Raw genomic sequence first — 20126 nt, 5'->3', positions numbered from 1 at the left:
TGGGGCCTACATGCAGAGAATGCACCAGAGTTTTTGGAGTCTTACTGATCTCTGATGATGGTTAGTTCTTGCAGTAATGTACTGTAGGTTTCTGCCTTTTTTGAATCATGGATGTATGTAGAAGCCCCTCAAAAGGATTCACCTGCTTCATTGGTTGCCAAGTTGTAAAATATCCCGCTTTATCCAATGTTTGCAAATGCATGAAGATCCCAGTTTAGTAAAAGCAATTATTTCACGAGTAAATGGCAAAATCGTTTAAATTTCATGAAAGAAAGTTTTCTATGTTCCTCCATTAAAAATAACTAGTTTACCAAGTTTTTTTTTTTTTTTATAACTGTAATTCACTGTGTTCCTTTTGTTTTGTGGAGAGTAGAGCAAAGTGGAGTGAATGTTAGTTGAAGCTGACCTTAATGAATGATAATGTGATAAATGATTTTTAGTATTGATATTTCACTGTTGTGCTTTAAAAAGCCTGCAGTATACCTGCCCACTGCCTCGTAACAATACCATTATGGTGTCATTGAAAGGGATTGTAAATGTCATTTTAGTCTTTTGAGAATGCAGATTTTTTTTTTTTTTTTACATTTTCAGGTCAATGTGGCTGAAATCAGATACAAAACTATCTGTGTACATAACAATGTAGGACTATGAAAAAACAAAAAGGTATTATTACACCCTGGTGAAACTTGAAAAATTATGAACTATACGTCTTTCTGGTTTGTTGATCAAGTCCTGAAAAAAACAAGTGCAGTATAAAAGTTATAATTATTCTTCTATAGGTGACAGTATATTTTAATGTGCTAATTGTTAGTAGACTTTTATGGCTTATTCATTTTGTTTCAATTTCAAGAGTTTGGATGTATGTACACTTCAACTGCCAAATATAAATGTCCTTTTTTGAATCAGTGTCTTATTTAGTGCACACATTTTTTTTAAAAAAGGGGAAGTTTATTTGAAGTTCAAAAAGACATTTTCTACTTCACATAAGAAGATAAAAGAACAAACATTTTCTTAAAAATAAAAAGGGTACATATTGTTTCAAGCAATGGAATGTGGTACAACCAACAGGCATAAATACATTTATTTCAATTTAGTACTAGTAAAAAAAGGACTAGCAAACAAAAAACTAAACCAGCACAGCTGCAGTGTTTAGGTAAGTGACAACAAGGCAGGCTTGTAAAGGAGCACTTCCTAAATCCTAATACAACGACATCAGTCCATCAGAGGGTTTTACACAGTACATTATCACAGCCTGCAAAACAAACACAGACACTAGGACTAGCGATACCGGAGCTGGCTGCCGTTCTCCAATTCTGACACTACGCAGTAGATTCACGTTGTGAACAGCTTCACAACTTGAGCTTTTTCCGGCGTCCACGACCATCTGGGGTTCCCTCTGACTTCCGTTTCTGGGCCTAGGTAAGAGGAGAAATTGTTATTGAAGACTTCACAAGCAGCGACATAAAAGTCTACCAGACAAAAACAAGAGCTAGGTAGCAAAACTCAAAACCCATAGTGCCAAGAGTGTCACTGAACACATTTGTAGTCTTTAATTTAGACATGTATTTTGGCAAAGTTATTGTGAGTTTAGACAAACAAGCAGACGCAACATTACATATGAGGACTTAATAAATAAAAGGGTTTTGGGTAAAAACATTTTTATTCCAAAATGTAAGGTATCAAAAAATGTGCGCTCTGAAACCCTGAGATCAAAACATTTCAAACAATACTGAGCCCTAGACGAATATTATTACAACTCAGTTAGCATCATTAAACAAGTGGCTTGCTTCCTGTAACATGAGATGGATTTGAAACTTACTGAGCCACTCTTTGGTCCCCGTTTCTTTTTCTCAGCCTTCTCCCTCTCCTCCAGCTCCATGTTCTCTCTCTCTATCAGTGTAATCAGGGTGTTACATCGCCTCTGGAGCTCCTACACACACAAGACCAAACATTTAAATTTTCAAAACATCATGCACAAAAACAATACAGGAGAAATAGTAAAAAGAAGCCAAAATTTACCATGGCAGTCCTGGATTTGAGGAACCAGTCGAAGCGGAACTGAGGCGAGTTGCGGATGCACTGACGTAGCTCGTCGTACACGCTCTCCTTGTCGAAGCCCAGCTTGTGCAGCATACAGATAAGGAAGCGGTCCTCCTCCTCTGTGTAGTTCTTGCCTTTGTTGGTGCCATAGGAGATACGGAGCTGATGGAAGGGAGCCTTGTAGCGACCAATCTGGGTGATGAGATGAGAAACATATTGAGGGGCCTTTAATTAATCAAGAAGAGCCGATAACGTGATGAAGAGATAATTAAGGGATTAGAAGATTTAGTGTAAGTGTTTAACACAAGGCTTAATGAGATAAAGCTAATTAGGTGATTTAAACAAGAAATGAACATCCAAATGGCTGACAGTCAGCAACCTTTGAGTCCAGTGCTTTCTTAATGCTAATCCTTCTCTGGATCCTGGCCTCTCCTCTCTCTATCTGGGCCATGATCTTCTCGATATCCTGCAGCTCATTACAGCGCTCCCAGAATACAGCTGGAGGAACAAACACAAACAGGAATTCACTAAATATGCAAAGAAGTCAAAAGTTTGGGTTTGCCTGCGGAATAGAGGATAAGTTATAGTATAATTACCAGAATATTCCATGACTTCCTCCGGGGTTTTTCCCTCAACCTCTCTGGCGATGTTCTCAATGTCGTCTCTTCCCCACTTCTCGTTGGCTTTGATGAACTGGTTGAAGTCACGTTTGTTCCAAATAGTAAAACCCTGCAATGAAGGTACAGTTGATCAAAATATGCACAGTCAAGATCCAAACCCAAAAGTCAGTTCATTTTAACTTCTGGCATCTTAGCTATTAATTGATTTGTATTTAGTGAGAATAATCAGTACCTGTTGCAGCAGGTTCTCCTTCTCCTCCAGTTCCTCCTCTGTGAGAGCCTCAGCCTCATCAATCTTACCCTGCTCTTCTTTCTGGAGCTGGGCCGAATTTGGCATGTCTGGATTACGGGGAACCTAAAAAGGACGCAACCACAGACTGACTTAGAGATATTTCTAAAGACATTCCTTCTCCAATCAAATTTGGACAAATAACAATATATCTTTGTACCTTGTAGCCTATGGTCTTTCTGTAGAACAGAATTTCCTTTTCTAGAAGCTCAAAAAGGCGTGGGGGGAAGAACTGGAAGTCCTGGACATTTGGCTGCTTGGGAGGACGAGGAGCCTGGGAAATGGAGTCAAACAAACAAATGTTATGCCATAAGTAGGATAACACGCCATCCATCATAACAACATTGTAATTACACATTCTGTTGCATTAATGTCTTGTGTCCTCATGGTGTTCGTAGACTGATCCGTCCCTACCTTGGGTGCTTTGGGCTCACTGACTCGCAGAGCTTCTCTGAAGTAGGCATCCACAGCGTAATTGGCTTTCCTTTCTCTCTTGGGCGGCTCGATCCAGTTGGTAATGACCTGAATGAAGAAGCAAGATGGGAAACATTCCAACAACATGAGCCTTTTGAGTCTTTACCATAAGACAATTTAAGACTGAATACTGGTGTCGTCAAGTCTTTTTACCTTTTTCTTCTCTCTATAATCTTCTCCTTCAAATGTGTACACGCTGCTGTTCTCGGTGTCCATGGTGAAGTTTCTCAGAGTGCTCTCACCCAGTGAAGACAGCTTCTCCTTCATCTCCATAGTCTAGCATATGACAAGATCAGAGTGTTCATTTCAAGGCAAATTTAACTAGAAAACTACAACAAAAAAAGCAAGCATTGTCCGTAGATTTTCTCTAATGCTTCCAAACTCACCTTCCTTTCACCTCTCTCCAGGATTGCATCAATGTCATCATCAGTGATCTCGCTCTCTTTGGAGGCAAACACATGGGTGGCACCGTGGCGGATGATGGACAGCATCTCATCCTTGCCCAGCTTGTTTGCGCTTGGGTCCACAAGTCTTCCTGTTAACCAAACAGAAGATAACTTAGCGGCTTCTTCAAAACTCTAATCTCCTATTGGTGTTTTCAGTAATGTACCAATGTTAGATTCATGAGATCTATTCTGTACAAATACCTGAATTATGGCTACTAATAAGACCGGAGAGATGAATTACCTTGCTGGATGACAATTGAGTCCAGGCGAAGTTTCATCTCGGCCCTCTCCACAATCCTCTCCTCCACTGTGTTTTCAGTGATGAAACGAAAGACGCGTACCTGCTTCTGCTGACCAATCCTGTGAGCTCGGTCCTGAAATAGAAAGAAAAAACTAATCAAGCCCCCTGCATCAAAGTTATCCAGAACCCACGTTCATTTTTAGGGAAAGAAACTATCAGATCCTGTAACTCCTTACTACTGAATAAGGGATAGGCAGTACTAACCATGGCCTGAAGGTCGACTTGAGGGTTCCAGTCTGAGTCATACAGGATGACCACATCCGCTGTAGCCAGGTTGATACCCAGTCCTCCAGCCCTGGTGCTCAACATGAAGATGAACTTGGAGCTGTTGGGTTCATTGTAGGCATTGATAGAGATCTGAAAACACACAAGAACACGTGAAATTTACTTTAAAAATTGTTTTAATTTATTTTACTAAACTAAACTTTCCTGAGGAATGTCTGACGGTAATCAATCGACCTAAATCTCTCATATGATGTCCTGTTCTACAAGATGCAAGCACCACACCTGTCTCTCCTCGTGCGGCGTCTGGCCATCCAGGCGACAGTAGCCATAGTTCCTCCACATGCAGTAGTCCTCCAAGATGTCCAGCACCCTGGTCATCTGACTGAAGATGAGCACACGAGAACCTGGAAAGAAGGAAAGATGGTAGCTTCAGTAAAAGGAATGTATAACACACAGTACTTTAACTATTTGAAATAATCTATTATATGAATGTACTGTGTGTACTACACGTTTCCCTCCATGCTGATCTAGTTTTGACATAAAAAACATTAGTCTACGAGTATACTACACTACTTAACTGTATATAAAAAGTAGTTAAAAGTAGCTCCACCTCGCCCTGCTACAACAGTAAAATGCTGCTTACACATAAGATAGTTGTGTTGGTACTTTTAAAGTAAGTAAAGGTTTTGAGTACTTCTTCCACCACTTATGAATAATAAATACAGGTCTTGTTATTTTAGACAGTATCTTGATATTCTACATTGTAAAGATTCTAATAGAAATACTATATCTAAATGATAACAAACTCTCCTGAAATTACAGCATGGCCATCTACATACCCTGCTCCTTCATCTTGGGTAGCAGCTTGTCCAGCACCACCATCTTGCCACTGTTCACCACCAGGTGGAGGTCAGTTGTGTAGGGGGGACCAGGCTCGGCCCCGTCGAACAGGTACGGGTGGTTGCAGCATTTCCTCAGCTGCATGAGAACGTTCAGCAGACGCATCTTGTCCATCTTACCCGCCGAGTTCAGAATGTCAATGTCCTTCATCAGGATCTTTGTGTACCTGATGGGTTGTGAGATGAGTTAATATCACATACTCGTGCGCAACAATGTAACATCCATATCCAGGTTATTTGTACAACAGAGAAGCTTAGGACTCATTTTAAGCAAGTAAAGCTTAACCGAGGATGCTTACCACTCTCGCTGCATCTTACTCAGGCCCACATACATCTTGATCTCTTTTTTCGGGAGCAGAGTCTTCTCGACGTCAGCTTTTATACGACGAAGCAAGAAAGGGCGCAGAACCTACACAAACAAAATGGCAGGTTAAAAGAGTGCTTTAACCCAAATAAAGTAACACGTAATACGCCTTAAAATGTGCGGAGATTAGTTGGAAGTTGACATGAGGAACATTCAATACGTACAGTGTGAAGACGTTCGACCAACTTCTGATCACCCAAGCAGTTGTTTGTGTCAAACCAGGAATCAAAGTCCTTTGGGGAAAAAAATGTAATTAGTACAAGAATACAGAACACTTTTCTTCTAAATAAAAGACAAGAAACACATCAGTACAACTCGGTGAAATTTCCTGTTGGTGTTGTGCTTTTCTAGGTGATTCTTACCTCTGCTGAGTTAAAGACGTCAGGCAGCAGGAAGTTTAGCAGAGCCCACAGTTCGTGAAGGTTGTTTTGCAGGGGGGTTCCCGTCAGCAACAAGCGATTGGTGGTCTTAAATTCTCGCACAATTTCTGATAGCTATGGGAAATAAAAATGCATTGTAAGAGGCTAAGTGTTTCTAACATGTGTAAATCCCATTTTACATGTGTAACCCATTTTACTTCAGTAGCTGTCCGACCTTTGATTTCTCATTCTTGATCCTGTGGGCTTCGTCAATGACCAGGTATCTCCAGTTGAACTTCTTGAACACTGCCTTTTCAATGATGAGCATCTCGTAGGATGTGACACACACATCCCATTCTCCAGGGAGCAGCACATCTCTGATCAGGGCAGTCTTAAAATTGAAGGAAAAACATAGAGTTTTGTTTTTTCAACCAGCAATACATGGCATGTCTGTCCCTGCAAGAATTATAATAATTCAGTGTAGTTTTGGATAGACAACTACCAAATAAATCAGTTATTTTTCATTGGTGAAGCTAAAGCTGGCCTTAGCCCTCAGTGACAGCTTGTCTGCCCCAAGAGGAATCTTGTGCATGCTGTTGACAATTGTAGTGTCCCCTATATACACTACACACATCCAGTACTCACTCACTATAACCCACCAGGGGAACAAATCAAATGATCTAAAGTGTTCATAAATAATACTGGAGATCAAGCTGGTGCAATTTGGAATGCATGTAATTTACCTAAATCTTGCATCTGTTATTTTGGTTTGGGGCCATATCATTAAACCCAAACCAGAATCCAATTTCATCATTTTCACACGCACACAAAAAAAAATCCCAATTCAAAGTGTACTATTGCTATGATCAGCCGGATTAAGGTTTTATGTACTGCACTGACGTGCTCAAAAATGTTAATTCAGCACAAAAAAACCTGACTTGCGAAATGAAAACTGGAGCTGCTACGCTAAGATGGTTAGTATGGTTGACCAAACTAAATTCCCCATTGTAAAACGAGCACATTGAAATCAAGCAAATAGGAAGCATTACAGAGTTAAGTATCAAATCACTGTGAGTAATTCAGACAATCACAATATTCTGACACAGCCTACCCTCTCCTCTCTGTCTCCAATCAGGCAGACTGCACGGAGTGAAGGCACCCATCTCTTGAACTCATTCATCCAGTTGTAGAGGGTGGACTTGGGCACCAGCACCATATGGGGACCCGGGATGCTTCTGTAGTGCTTCATATAACCCAGCAGGGCTATAGTCTGTAGAGTCTTCCCCAAACCCTGAGAACAGAGAGTGTGAGTGAGATGGAGGAGAGATAAAGATAAAACTATTTGTCACCCCCTTTAAATGTAGAGGGACCAGTTTTGTCTCTGCAGTACTGACCATTTCATCAGCGAGGATGCCATTGATGCCATTCTCATACAAAGAGATGAGCCAGTTCAGACCACGGACCTGATAGTCTCTCATTTTTCCTGTTTTGACGTCTAGACGAGAGACAAAACCCTTAATCATCACATCTGCTCATCATACATATATGTATTTGTCATATGCCTTCCTCTCAAGCCTAAATAAAAACAGGTCATTACTTACAGGAGGGAGAATCATCAAAGCGTGTGCAGACAGTGGTAGTCTTGGTGCTCTCACTCAGAAGCTCTTCATCCTCCTCTTGCTCTGTGCGGCGATGGCGGTTGCTGTCAAACACAGAAAAAAGAAATAATATGTCATGATCACAAGGGGAGTAAACTTTCTAAATTTGCACTGTGTGGACATGTACTCACTCTCCGGCGGAAAGCAGGACCTGTTTCTCATCTTTCTTGATGCGGGGACGTCCTGGCTTCATCTTCAGTGGGGAGGTGGGTGTCTTCTGTGCGGCTGGTTGGATGAAATGAGCAAACAACTCTGTTTGCTTCAAAAGGTACTCAAATCTGTTGGTCCGGTCTGTTTGCTATATACACAAGGAGACAGTCTTGTTAATCTTTTTATCCAAGCCATGTAATGTAAGCTATAGAAAAAGAAAAAGTACTTACCACTTTCTCCTCATACCCCGGATTAGAATCTTTAGTTTTGGATGAGGAGGGGGATGCATCTTGTCCATCAGGCCCAGCATCTGAAGATGACTCTTTTCCAGCATCTGAGGAATCAGACTTCTCCTGAGGAGAAAAAAAGTAAACAGAAAACAGTCTTGTTTAGTGGCCTCCTCTGAACAGCAGCAGACAAACTGCCAGATCTGTTCTGGGATGCCCTGTGGACCCCATAAAGGAAGTGGAGGAGAAACACATGATGGAAAAACTCTGGCTAATATAAACGACAAGTCTCAACCTCCCCTATCCAAAATCATAAACACTATGTGCAGCTACGTCACCGTGTGTTAAGGAGCACTACTACAAGTCTTTTGTCTCTTGCTGCTATCACCACTGTTCTTAGTGGGCCAAAACAACTGGACTGCAACCACATTACTCAACTTTTTGCTCTACCGTCTTTATGTAATTAGACAAGACACTTCACCCACCACCCAATTTGATTCCCTCAAGTGCAATTTTCGTATTAAATGTATTCTTTGGTCCTTATAAATCTCTACTCTTGTCTCAATGCACGTTGTAGTTACTATACCTATTAGCATGTACAGTATTTATTATTGTTATTTTTCACACTTTATTTTGCGTATAGTAGGTGCTCATAATGTAGTATTCTAGCTTTTTAAGATTACTTGTTTACACTATGAATCTGTTCTTGTACTTACATACTGTAACACTTCAGTTTCCCTGCATGGGATCAATGAAGTTTGTTTTTATCAGATCTTATTTTAAATGCTGAGCTGCACATCTGAAACACCCTTAGATTGTGGGGTATTTTAATCAAAACTCAACACAAAATGCAACGGAAGCCAAGTTACAGGCTGGCAGCGGCTTCCCTCCTCGGATGCAAAAGCCATTGCTGCACTGTCCCAGTGAAAACAAAGACGCAGACGGGGCAGCTGAGCGTGGTGCGGTTCTTTACTTGTCTTCCCGAGGTTTCCCACAAGCCGGTTACAGTTGTACACAACTCGACGAGTGAATCTGGCCTGAGTTTAAACAAAAAGCACGTTGGAACTTTTAATGTGGTGGTCGATGTTTGGCTAGCGGGGCTACACTAATCGTATGAGCGCTTGTGAAACAGGCTGGCCTTGTTGCTTCTCTGTGCTGTGACGTTAGCTTCAGTCCTGAGTGGATGGGACCTAGCTACTGTTGTCGTGAGCTAATGATAGCGCCGCCGCTAGCTAACTAGTTAGCTCAAACAGCCCCCATTAACATTGACAAAGTGAAAGTGTAACGTAGCGGAAGAAGTGGGTAAGGGACGATGGTTTTCAGAGTTTGAGACTTGTGTGACAGGTCTGTGAAAGGTGTACGGGGTGCTGTGCGAAGACAATGCCCATTTTAAACCATCTTACCTCCGCTCCTCCGGCTTCTTCAAGTTCAGCCTGCTCTTCCCGCTGTTCCTCGCAGTTAGCGCTTTCGGACATTTCTAACGAATTTCTTCCCCGATTCAGATGTATCGTCCGTTATTTGGTGCCTTGTGTGATCCCGTATCAGAGCCGTTGAAGATTTTCCGAACTTTCTCACGGCAAATGGGAACTATCCTGTTGTGTATAATGAAAGACACACCGGTTGGTCACAGGCAGCACGTTAGCGCTTGGAAGATTTTTCTCGAGCACCCGCGTACACAGCACTCTATCGCGAGACTTGGTTACGCTGCCTTCATCGACAGTTGGATATTTTGTTGTTTATGTTAAAATAGCAATTTTGTCAGTTCCATTATTATAGTAGTAAGCTTGCTGGGCCGCACAAAACACTTTGGTTTGGTTAAACCAGACCACATTGTCAGTCTAAAAGTTAAAAGAAATCAGTGCATATATCATAAAATGACTTGATCTAATTCACAGTGGAGATCATTTAATTGCATGCAAGAACCAAATACATTCTCCAAATTGTGCACTATAAACAAAACGATATGCGAAGCTGAATGAGTTGAAAAATGGAGTTTGTTACATTTGCCAACAAGATAATTATTCCACTAGTTTGAAGTCTGAATTAGGGCTTGGTTTTAAAAGTGACATTGTTAATACATAATTATTACACTTCACAGAGTACATTTTTACACATCTTTTGTATACATTTTAAAGATGTGTTTCCTGTACATCCAAAGTAATTTGTTACAATATATTAACATTCCATCAGGGAGTGACTCCCCACTTGTACCAAAAAAGACCAAAAGCCAACTTCAACCGAGACGTCAAGTGGTTATGGACGAGGATAAATTGAATGCAGCACATCAACAGTACAGAAACGGCTCAGAAGTGCCCATATGTCTTAATGAGAATTTGACAACATTTAAATCGTATAATTCAAAATGTTCAAAAAGATCGTTCACCAGGAACAACTGATTGCATTACTCAAAATTCAACAACTGCGTAACAGGCAATGTTAAGACGAAAATTGCTTCAGTCAAGGGTCCTACCAACATCTCTGTCCATAGGAATGACGTCGATGGAAGGTTAATCAGCTGATTCACAGCGATCAAATGAACCAAAATATCACGGTTTTATCTGTCAAAAGACGTTCAACATCTACCGACAATTGACGATATTCTGGTCAGACAAGGTTGACATGCTTTATTTGGGTAAGCACAGATCGTAAAGCTTCTCTATCACGCTATAACATGGCGGTATTTATGCTAAGTCAGTGGAACCGAACGTTACTCAGCTAACGTCAGGCCTGTTTGGTTGCTTTGTTCGGTTTTTCGTTGTACGAGGATGTTAGTAAAACTGTCGCTATGGAGCGGGAGAACTAGCTCCAGAGGTTTAGTTGTTTTTAGCATTCGAGCCTTTTTTTTTTTAACTACCGGACGTATAGATTTATCCGTTAAAGTTAACGTTACAGCTAGCGTTAGCAAGCTAGCCGCCTGTATACAAACAACAAGCACAGATAGCGGTTGGTCGCCATTCTCATGAAGTGGCGAGATAAGAGGGAAAACATCAGATGTAAAGTAGTAGTAGATCCATTTAACATAGTAATGTTTTCGTTTTCGTTGGTTTGCTGTTGTTACGACTGATCGCTAATAGATGAATCAGTGTGTTCATCACATCACTGAGGACATTTTCTTAAATACTAAAATATCCCGTTATTGTTGTCGTTACCCGTCACAAACCTCCGTAGAGAAAATGATGGCCAAAACGGAGACAATTCTGTGACTTATGCCATGAAACCACCTTAACTATTAACTTAGCGTTACATCTGTTTTAGACTTTTTTCAGTCCTCTAATATTTAGGAAATATTCAGAAGTTTTTCACGCTAGCGTTTAGAAAATATGCAGTTACTTCATCTGTGTATACTTCAATGTGGCTCACTCTATAGAAATATGATTACTGTGTAATAAACAACCTATTTTGGTTTAGCTACATTTTTCCATTCACAAGTTTAAATTGGTACTGAAAACATTAGTCGCCTAATCAACAGAAAATGATACTACTACTATTTCTAAAAATCATTGGAGTAATTTTTCAAGCAAAACATTTGCTGGTTCTGTCTTCTTAAATGTAAGGATTTGCTGCTTTTCTCTATCTTTTATCATTGTAAATTGATTAAAAATGTATCAAATTTTTTTTTATATTTATGAAATATTGTCTAGTTAGTTTCCAATTTAAATTCAGTATTCAAAATTTGTTGTGTTCTATCATAGCGCCAAGCATTATATTAAAGCTTTTTTTGCCCTGTCTTCTGCACTGCACAGCTGTACACAAATTACTTCTGTTGTATGTTTGTGTAATATTAAAATGCCCAGTTGTCAAATGTTGTGAAGCACCTTTTTGCCTCAGTAGTCACAGTAAAGTCTATGAGCTCTACATTCCAGTTGCAGCACATTAAAGCTGAGTACACATGGTCCACCTTTGAAAGCTGACAGTCTGTGCACTCAATGAAAGTGGACAATGTGTGGACTTTATGCACCAATAGGCTTCAACAACAGATATTTTGACTTGTCACAGTAGGAAAAGCACAGGTGTTACAAATAACGGTAGCGGTGGCTCTGTTGTATACGAAGATCCCTGTTAGCCTTGACAGTGATCCAGCGTGCACAATACCAAAACCCTGAAACTAAAGCATCTAAGTGGAATTCAGCTGTTATTAATTATTGTTCTTTATGTCTGTGCTTTTCCTCTGTGAAAAAGGTCTGTCAAGGATTGGACCAGACTCTTGATATTATATTTTTAATTTAATTAAAACAGAAACGCAAACTGATATATTAAATGCAGCTCGCACATGTATTTTTTATTTATGAGTGTATTGAGTATGAGTGCAGAAGTTGTGTGACCTATTTAGTTAATCATTTCCTCAATTACCCTCTGCAGACCGTCATCATGGACAAGATTTTGGAGGGCCTTGTGAGCTCCGATCACTCAGTTCCAGTGAAGAGGGCCATTGTGAAGAAGGTAGTGGAAGCAGCAGAGAAAGAGGTGACTGAGGAGCAGTGTCAGTCGCTGTTTACTCTCACCACCCGCCTCATCTTGCTTGGTGAAGATGCCTTTCAGAGGCAGATTGGCTTCCAAGTTTTGGATGCCTACGCACGTTACCACCGCCCAGAGTTTGAGCGTTTCTTCAGTAAAGACTTTGTCCTCAGTCTTCTCCAGCAGGGCTATGTCCAGCTGGACCGCAAAGACCCCACCATTATAGACTACATTCACTGCTGCCTGCGGCTGCTCATCAGCTGCCCCTCGGTGCTCGAGATCTTCAGCGTGATCCAGGTGGAGGTTTTAAGGATGGTGTGTGAGCGTCCGGAGCCTGCCCTTTGTGCCCGCCTGAACACGTTGCTGTCAGACTTTGTGCAGTGCATCCCGAGGGATAAGTCGGGTGTTTTGTTCTGCCAGCAGCTGGTGAGGACCATCAGTTACTTCCACTGCTTTGCCAGCCAAGAGCGGGAGCTAAGAGAGTATGTAGGTCAGGTGACCAAGGTTAGCACACTGCTGCAAAACATCTGGAAGGCTGACCCGGCCACACTGCTTCCTTCACTACAGGAAGTCTTTGCCATCATCTCTTCCACAGGTGAAACTCCTTTCCTCCTTCCTTCTTTCCAAAATGCCTGTAATACATGGGATTGCAGTTAAAAGGAATAAAAAAAGTATTTTATTTCATACTTGAGCAAAAACTGCCTTTATTTTCCTATGAGGTACGTGGAACCTGGAATAGTATATATGCCCTAAAGAAGCTTAAAATATGAACATGATTTTTTCATAGATTTATAGATGTCTGCCTGCCAATGATGAAAAAAAGTATATTTGCATTTGGCAGCATGGACCCATGACTTATACCCCTTCCTCTATAAATCTCTGGCATTAATACCAGGGTTTTTAGAGCATGATTGAGCACCCGAGAACAGTTGCCTTGTTTCATTTAGTTTTTTCAGTGCCCTGCCAATAGTTGACTTTGATCCCTTGGCTTAGTTCTCTCCTTTGTATAGGTTGGATGTTCATCCAACAATATTTGGTATTATTGGCACACTGATGAATTTCATTTTGGAGGTAGTGGCCTCATTTTACACTATTGTCATTGCTTTGAGCAATTGCCTTCAAATCCACTGATTCAAAGAGTGCATTTTCCTCAAGGGCAAATTCTGAAAAGCATTTGCCGAGAAGATGTAGTTGAGTTCAGATAGTTTCAGCTGAAGTCAAAGCTGCAGTTCTTTTGTTGATGGTAAATTTTAGGGATGTCCTGAGCCTACTGTGCAGTGTTGCAAGTGCCTGACCTGTGGAGCAGCACAAAATAAACAAACAGCACGCAGCAGTTTCAATTGAATAGCCATACTGACAGCATGCGTCAGTGAGCGATGCGAGCAGAGGTGCTTTGGGTTAAAAGGTCACTCTACCTCTATTTCAGGGACATTTTTCAGGTAAACTGTGCTTGTAAAGTGCTGCTGTATTTTGTTCATGCTGGGGGAGTTGCTGTCATAATCCTGTCCCCAACAACAAATCCACAGACCCATACTCCTCTCCACAGATATTACACAAACACTATAGGACACTACACAAAATATTCCAGGAAACCATCAAAGGAAACCTGTGATTCAGGACACATTTTGTTAATGCAGAGCTATTCAGCTGTCAAAGCAATTTAGATATGATTATTCATTTTGAAGTAGGCTTACTTTAGTGTGCTCAGCGCAGCTGCATTATGTATGAAGAAATAAATATTGTACTCCACTCAGGCAGATGCTGAATACTGAATATTAAAGAACTTGGATCTGGATCGGGGGCTAAAAACGTAATTTACACACACAATGTGAAAAAAGTGGGTTTGTGTGATTATGTGCTATTTCTACTCTGATGTATTTTTTTCAGACCCCTCCTTTGACCCATCCATTGCTCTGGCCAGCCTGGTCCAGCACATCCCCGTCCAGATGATCACAGTGCTTATCAAGAGTCTCACCACAGACCACAATGTCAAAGACGCAAACATGACTAAAGCACTCTGCAGGTAACCTCGCACATCTAGTTATCCAGGTTGAAAGGCTTTTGCAATGTGTTATTTTAAATGATTTGTTATGTATACAAATGATGATGCATTATGGTACATAAATCTGAATATTCAATACATGTTGCCTATATCTATAAATACATTTTTGCACATTATTTACTCCCCACGTTCTTCTTCTCTCTATCCAGGATGATTGACTGGCTTTCTTGGCCTCTGGCTCAACATGTTGATACCTGGGTCATTGCTCTACTGAAAGGACTGGCTGCAGTTCAGAAGTTCACTATCCTCATAGATGTCACTCTGCTTAAAATTGAACTGGTTTGTAGCAAGAACTCCTCATTTTGATTTATTATGGACCTCAGGAAGATGCAAGGCAGAAATTGCATGCATCTTTTAAAGCTACACAGATGTTGCAGTAATAATTAAGCTAGATTGCAGCAATATTTCTTAAAGGTATTTTACCTAGGGCTGGTAAAAAGACTCACTTGACTTATTGCAGCAATTCCCCAGTTTATATAAATGTATTCATATTTTTTTAATCCATAGGTATTCAGTCGTCTGTGGTACCCCATTGTGCGGCAGGGGGCGCTCGCTGTGCTCTCCCATATGCTGCTGAGTTTCCAGCACTCTCCTGAGGCCTTCCATTTGGTAAGGGATCTCCTGTCTCCTCACAGCCCATTTCCCTCTCATATGGCCACTTTATTGTTTTTCTCATTTTCTTCTCTTCTGGCTTAAATTACTTCAAAGTTGCATAGACTTCTTTTCCCAGAACCCAAGGCTCGGCGCCGCTCTCCCACTAATGATGTGTGAAGCACTTAAATGCTGAGCAATGGCCCTTGAGTTGGCCAATTTCATTAGTATCTAAAAACATGAATTGTCTCGAAAATACTCAGCAAATGAGACTGAACCCTCTGTGGGGTTCCTGGTGTGCAACTCCCCTCTGGCTGACCGTGCTGCAAATTAATATACATTATATGATTAATATTAGCAGTACCTTCCAGCGTTTTCAGCACCACAATGTGCTCAACATTTTTCCTCGTATCTTCATCCTTCACTGTTCCAGGTTGTTCCACATGTGGTGCACCTAGTCCAGTCTTTGAGGACAGATGGTCTCCCCACCAGTAAAGCTTTCTTGCTGCAGTTCACTGAGCTCATACACTGCATGATGTACCAATACTCCGGCTTCCCGGACCTCTATGACCACATACTAGAGGCCATCAAGGTAAAAGCGTGGGGTACACCTCATACTATATAAATAATCAAGAGCTTTAATTTTACTTGTAAACTTCTTAAGTGTGTTCTGTATCTAATCATTTCAATTTATCTTCTCAGGATCTCCCAAAACCTGGAGAAGAGAAGATCAAGTTGGTGTTAAATCAAAGTGCCTGGACATCCCAGTCCAACTCATTTGCCTCGGGTCTTCAGAGGCAAGTTGGAAAGTCTGAGACGGGCAAGACTGGCCTGGTCAACCTGGGGAACACCTGCTACATGAACAGCATCATCCAGACCCTCTTCATGGCCACAGAGTGAGTTGTATATGCAAGCACACACACACACACACTTGTTGAATTTTTTATATTTGTATATTGAAACATTAGGCATAAATCTGGACGTCTGAGGGTAGTTAACTTTGTTTTTCTCTCAGTTTCAGGCGTCATGTTTTATCATTACATCTAAATGGTTCCAACACACTCATGAAAAAGCTCCAGCTGCTCTTTGCTTTCCTTGCACACACTCAGGTTAGTATTGTCCTGTTTAATAGATATTACATAATATTATTACTGTTGACAACAACAACTAATTGCTTTGTGTGTGTGGTACATGTCTGTTTCCTGCAGAGGGCAGCATATGCTCCCAGAAACTTCTTGGACGCATCTCGGCCTCCCTGGTTCAATGCTGGCTCCCAGCAGGACTGTTCAGAGTACCTCAGATTTCTTCTAGACAGGTACAGTCGCACTCCAAGCAGATTGGATGAATCAATAGTAATAATAAGGTTGGGTCAAGTTAGTGTGTCAATTTAATACACATAATTGCTTTTCCTTTATGGTCCCCTTTGCAATATGCATGAAAGAATAGGAAAGAATATATAATGTATCAAAAAATGTCAATAAAAAAGCCTTGCATATAGAGCATTGTGAGTGTGCATGATTGGGTCTTACTGATGTAAACTGTACTCTCCTTAGTCCTAAATAATGTGACTGGGGGCTTATTGTTTAGAGAGAATAGATGTGGTACAAATTAAAATCAATGCACAGTTGTACTTTCTCCTCTAATGTTGAATGTCACTGTCTCCTGATCTCAAGGTTACATGAAGAGGAGAAAACACTTCAGGTCCTGGAATCAGCAAAACCAAAGGTTGCCTCCCCTGTTGACACAAGCAGCAAAGACCCAACAGGCCAGACTTCTCCAGAGGAGGGGGAAGAGTCGTCTTTAAATCCAGCAGAAACCAAACCTGGGAATGACGGGAGGACTTTGATAGAAACAATGTTTGGTGGGAAGCTGATCACAGGTATTCGCTGCATGCAGTGTAACTGCATCTCTGAGAAAGAAGAGCGTTTTACAGACCTCTCCTTGGCCTTCTGTCCTTCTGCCACCTCTCAAGACAGCCCTCAACCTGAGGGGCCCTCAGAGGAGCCCAAGGTTCTCTGTCAGGGATCTGTCAATGGCGGCAGTGAAATTCCTGAGCCAGGCTCGGCCAAAGCCCCGGCTAGCAATGTCCATTTCGTGCCAGTGACAAATGAGCCTCCTCTCTCTGTGCCTGACCTGGTGAACTATTTCCTGGCTCCAGAGATCCTGGACGAAGAGAATGCCTATTTCTGTGAGAAGTGTAGCTCCCTCCAACGGGCAGAGAGGACCTTGAAAGTGGTCTCGGCACCTGAATACTTAATCCTCACCCTGCTGCGATTCTCATACGATGCCAAATGCCATGTTCGGAGGAAGATTCTGGACAATGTCACCATCCCGCCACTCATGAGACTTCCTGTGCATGCCCCTACAATGCCTACACAATGCTCCTCCTCTACCTCTTCTCCTCTGCAAGTGGATTCTCCTGAGAGCAGTGAGAATCTGGCCAAGAAGCTCAAACCGTCTCAAAAAGATGAGGAGGAAGAGGAGAAGGAGAGGATAGATGGAGTGGAGCAGATAAGTAGAGGAGGAGAGATGTCAGTCCAGTCAGTGCCCTACGTCCTCAGCTCAGTGGTGATGCATTCTGGTATATCGTCTGAGAGTGGCCACTACTATTCCTACGGCCGTAACATTAATGGAGCAGATGGTACACAGCATCCAGCCAATCACTTTGCCCTCAAGGAGAGTTTGGGGAATGGCCAGGCCGAGTGTAGCCTCTCCACTTGCTCGGCTCTCTCAATTCCACCTGAACAAGGAGACACACTACCTAATAGTGGCCAGGAGGCAAGGGATTGGCTGCTGTTCAACGATAGCAGAGTGACATTCTCATCCTTCCAATCAGTGCAAAACATTACTAATCGATTCCCCAAGGACACCGCTTATGTGCTCATGTACAGGAAACAGGAGCTACCAGGGCAGAGCGCAAATGGAGGACTGATGGCAAATGGAATGAGACTGAGTCCTGAGCCTCCCCTGCAGAAAGAACTACTGGATGCTATTATTAAGGACAACAAGCTGTATTTACAGGTATGTGGGGGTGAGCAAAAAAAAATGCTATTTAAACTGTCAGTCCCTATAAATCATACCAATAAATGCAAACCAAGTGTGAAGTGATTAGCATTAGAGCAAGTATTTAATCTGCTGCTAAGAGGTTCATTGGATATTTTGGCTGAAACACTGCTTATTTTTCATGAATTACATGCATTTAACGTATAACATCATTACCACTAACCCCTCTAAGTGTGAGGTTATTATGAACGTCAAGCACTGTACAAGATTCTCTCAGGTGGAAAGAAGCTGTGGGAAAACAGACTGTACTTGTACAGATAACTAAGAGCCTGCAGAGTATAGGATTTCTTTTTTTGACTGAACTTGAAGCCAAATCTGAACTGTCCTGTTATAAGACGTGAGGTGTAATTTCACGAGTCATTGAACTGTGCTGTGTTGAGTTGACGTCCAGCGCACTTGTGTAAGTGCTTATAGTAAATCACCTCTAGAGGGTGCTGTAATAATGTTAAGTGACAACGCTGTCAGTCACATAGAACACCAATGCTAAATTAACTTTTTGCCATGGCATAGCTAAGGTATATGTTTTAGTCCTGTTTACACAATAATCTAACTTGGAAACATTTCTCTTTCCTCCATGCTGTCAACAGGAACAGGAGCTCAATGCTCGGACCCAGGCTCTCCAAGCCCCTTCATCCTCCTGCTCATTCAGGCCCAACGGTTCAGATGACAATAACCCTCCAGGGAGCTGCGGCCCGTCTGGTGGAGGAGGAGGGGGGGGAGGGGGATTCAATACCATTAGTAGACTGGTCTTCTGAAAGTAAAAAATGCTGCAGGAAACCCAGATGAACTGGCTCGATGGGAGTTCTGAACTGATCTTATTGGAGCCTGAACTGTCACACCATAGATGTGCATATAACCTCATAAAAAGAGCACTGAAATGATCCGAACATGTACACACACACACACACACACACACACACACACACACACACACACACACACACACAAACACGCACATACTCACACATCACACACACAGAGCATCTGCTGATTCTGATCTTAGATTTGATTTTGTGTCCTTGATTTGACTAAAATAGTTTTTATACCACTGTTTGAGTCATCATTTAATACATTTTAAGTTATTTAGATTTTTTTTGTGATCTTGACATTGTAATCTTTCATTAATCCTCCCAAGTTTCAAAACTTGAGGTAGGTAACGCTCATTGGTGCAAATGTATCCTCTCCCTTAAGTGAAAGAAACATGGCTAAATATAATTTGATATTATAGAAATAATGTCAATAACCATTAGTCTCCTAATAAACTGTTCATTGATAAGTATGTAAAACTGGTTCAGTCTAGAACATGTTGTGTTTATAATATTACCTCACACACAAACATATGCAAATACATGCATGTGCAGTGCACAGTACAGAAGAAAGCATTCAACTGTAAGATAAACAAGACTTTTTTTGATTTGTCATAGTTCTGAACACACAGCTCACAACCTTTTGTTTACTCTTCTGATTTGCATGCAGCTTTTCTTCACAAGCTGTGGAGTTTGATTTTCAAGACATTTGAATCCTTTTTGATGTGTGCTTTGGTGTTTTATAGGTTTCATATCCCATGCAATAAATGTACATATGACATGAAATACCATTCTGAGTAATCGTGGAAAATTGAATATTATATATGGGCAGTTTTCAAGATAAAGGCATTTTCAATATGAATATTTAATGCTGCTCTCCCACTAACAGGTAGCGTGACCTACAACTAAATTGCAAACTGCTTGTTTAAACACATTCGACAACAGTTGATGGCATATTTTAATGTATTCCTCTGATTTGATCATTCAGGGAGACTTTTGTGTTAATGCTGATTTTATGTGCCTTTTGATATTTAATGCAGATTTTTGAAGAGGAATTTGTCAGGATATACACCTCAGCTGTACTGTGTTAATATTCA

At 41.3% G+C, this 20126-nt stretch overlaps 2 protein-coding genes across 3 annotated transcripts; one reads left to right on the top strand and one right to left on the bottom strand.

The window, feature by feature from the left end:
• Positions 1-1012: 1012 nt before the first annotated feature.
• Positions 1013-9637, bottom strand: smarca5 (SNF2 related chromatin remodeling ATPase 5). 2 transcript variants are annotated; one of them, XM_070916264.1, is made up of 24 exons: positions 9456-9637; positions 8056-8178; positions 7807-7973; positions 7619-7719; positions 7412-7512; positions 7129-7308; positions 6253-6408; positions 6021-6152; positions 5823-5891; positions 5594-5703; positions 5235-5461; positions 4678-4799; positions 4375-4527; positions 4111-4243; positions 3810-3958; positions 3577-3699; positions 3364-3471; positions 3110-3223; positions 2893-3015; positions 2637-2769; positions 2420-2538; positions 2020-2232; positions 1820-1930; positions 1013-1415 (listed from the first exon to the last, which is right to left on the bottom strand). In XM_070916264.1, the coding sequence occupies exons 1-24, from the start codon at positions 9525-9527 to the stop codon at positions 1350-1352; spliced, it is 3105 nt and encodes a 1034-aa protein (XP_070772365.1). In that variant the 5' UTR covers positions 9528-9637; the 3' UTR covers positions 1013-1349. The 2 variants fall into 2 exon arrangements, with proteins under 2 accessions (XP_070772365.1, XP_070772373.1); XM_070916272.1 differs by having other exon boundaries at positions 8056-8172.
• A 2783-nt stretch (positions 9638-12420) lies between these two features.
• usp38 (ubiquitin specific peptidase 38) lies at positions 12421-18978 on the top strand. The gene is made up of 10 exons (XM_070918794.1): positions 12421-13102; positions 14395-14530; positions 14719-14848; positions 15077-15178; positions 15594-15752; positions 15863-16056; positions 16176-16269; positions 16369-16475; positions 16834-18181; positions 18811-18978. Exons 1-10 carry the CDS (start codon positions 12421-12423, stop codon positions 18976-18978), a joined length of 3120 nt encoding a protein of 1039 aa, XP_070774895.1.
• The last annotated feature ends 1148 nt before the right edge of the window (positions 18979-20126 follow it).

Source organism: Enoplosus armatus, chromosome 2 (genome assembly GCF_043641665.1).
Source record: "Enoplosus armatus isolate fEnoArm2 chromosome 2, fEnoArm2.hap1, whole genome shotgun sequence".
NCBI lineage: Eukaryota > Metazoa > Chordata > Actinopteri > Centrarchiformes > Enoplosidae > Enoplosus > Enoplosus armatus.
Note: the sequence above shows the minus strand (reverse complement) of the source record. Positions and strands in the feature narration are given on the sequence as shown.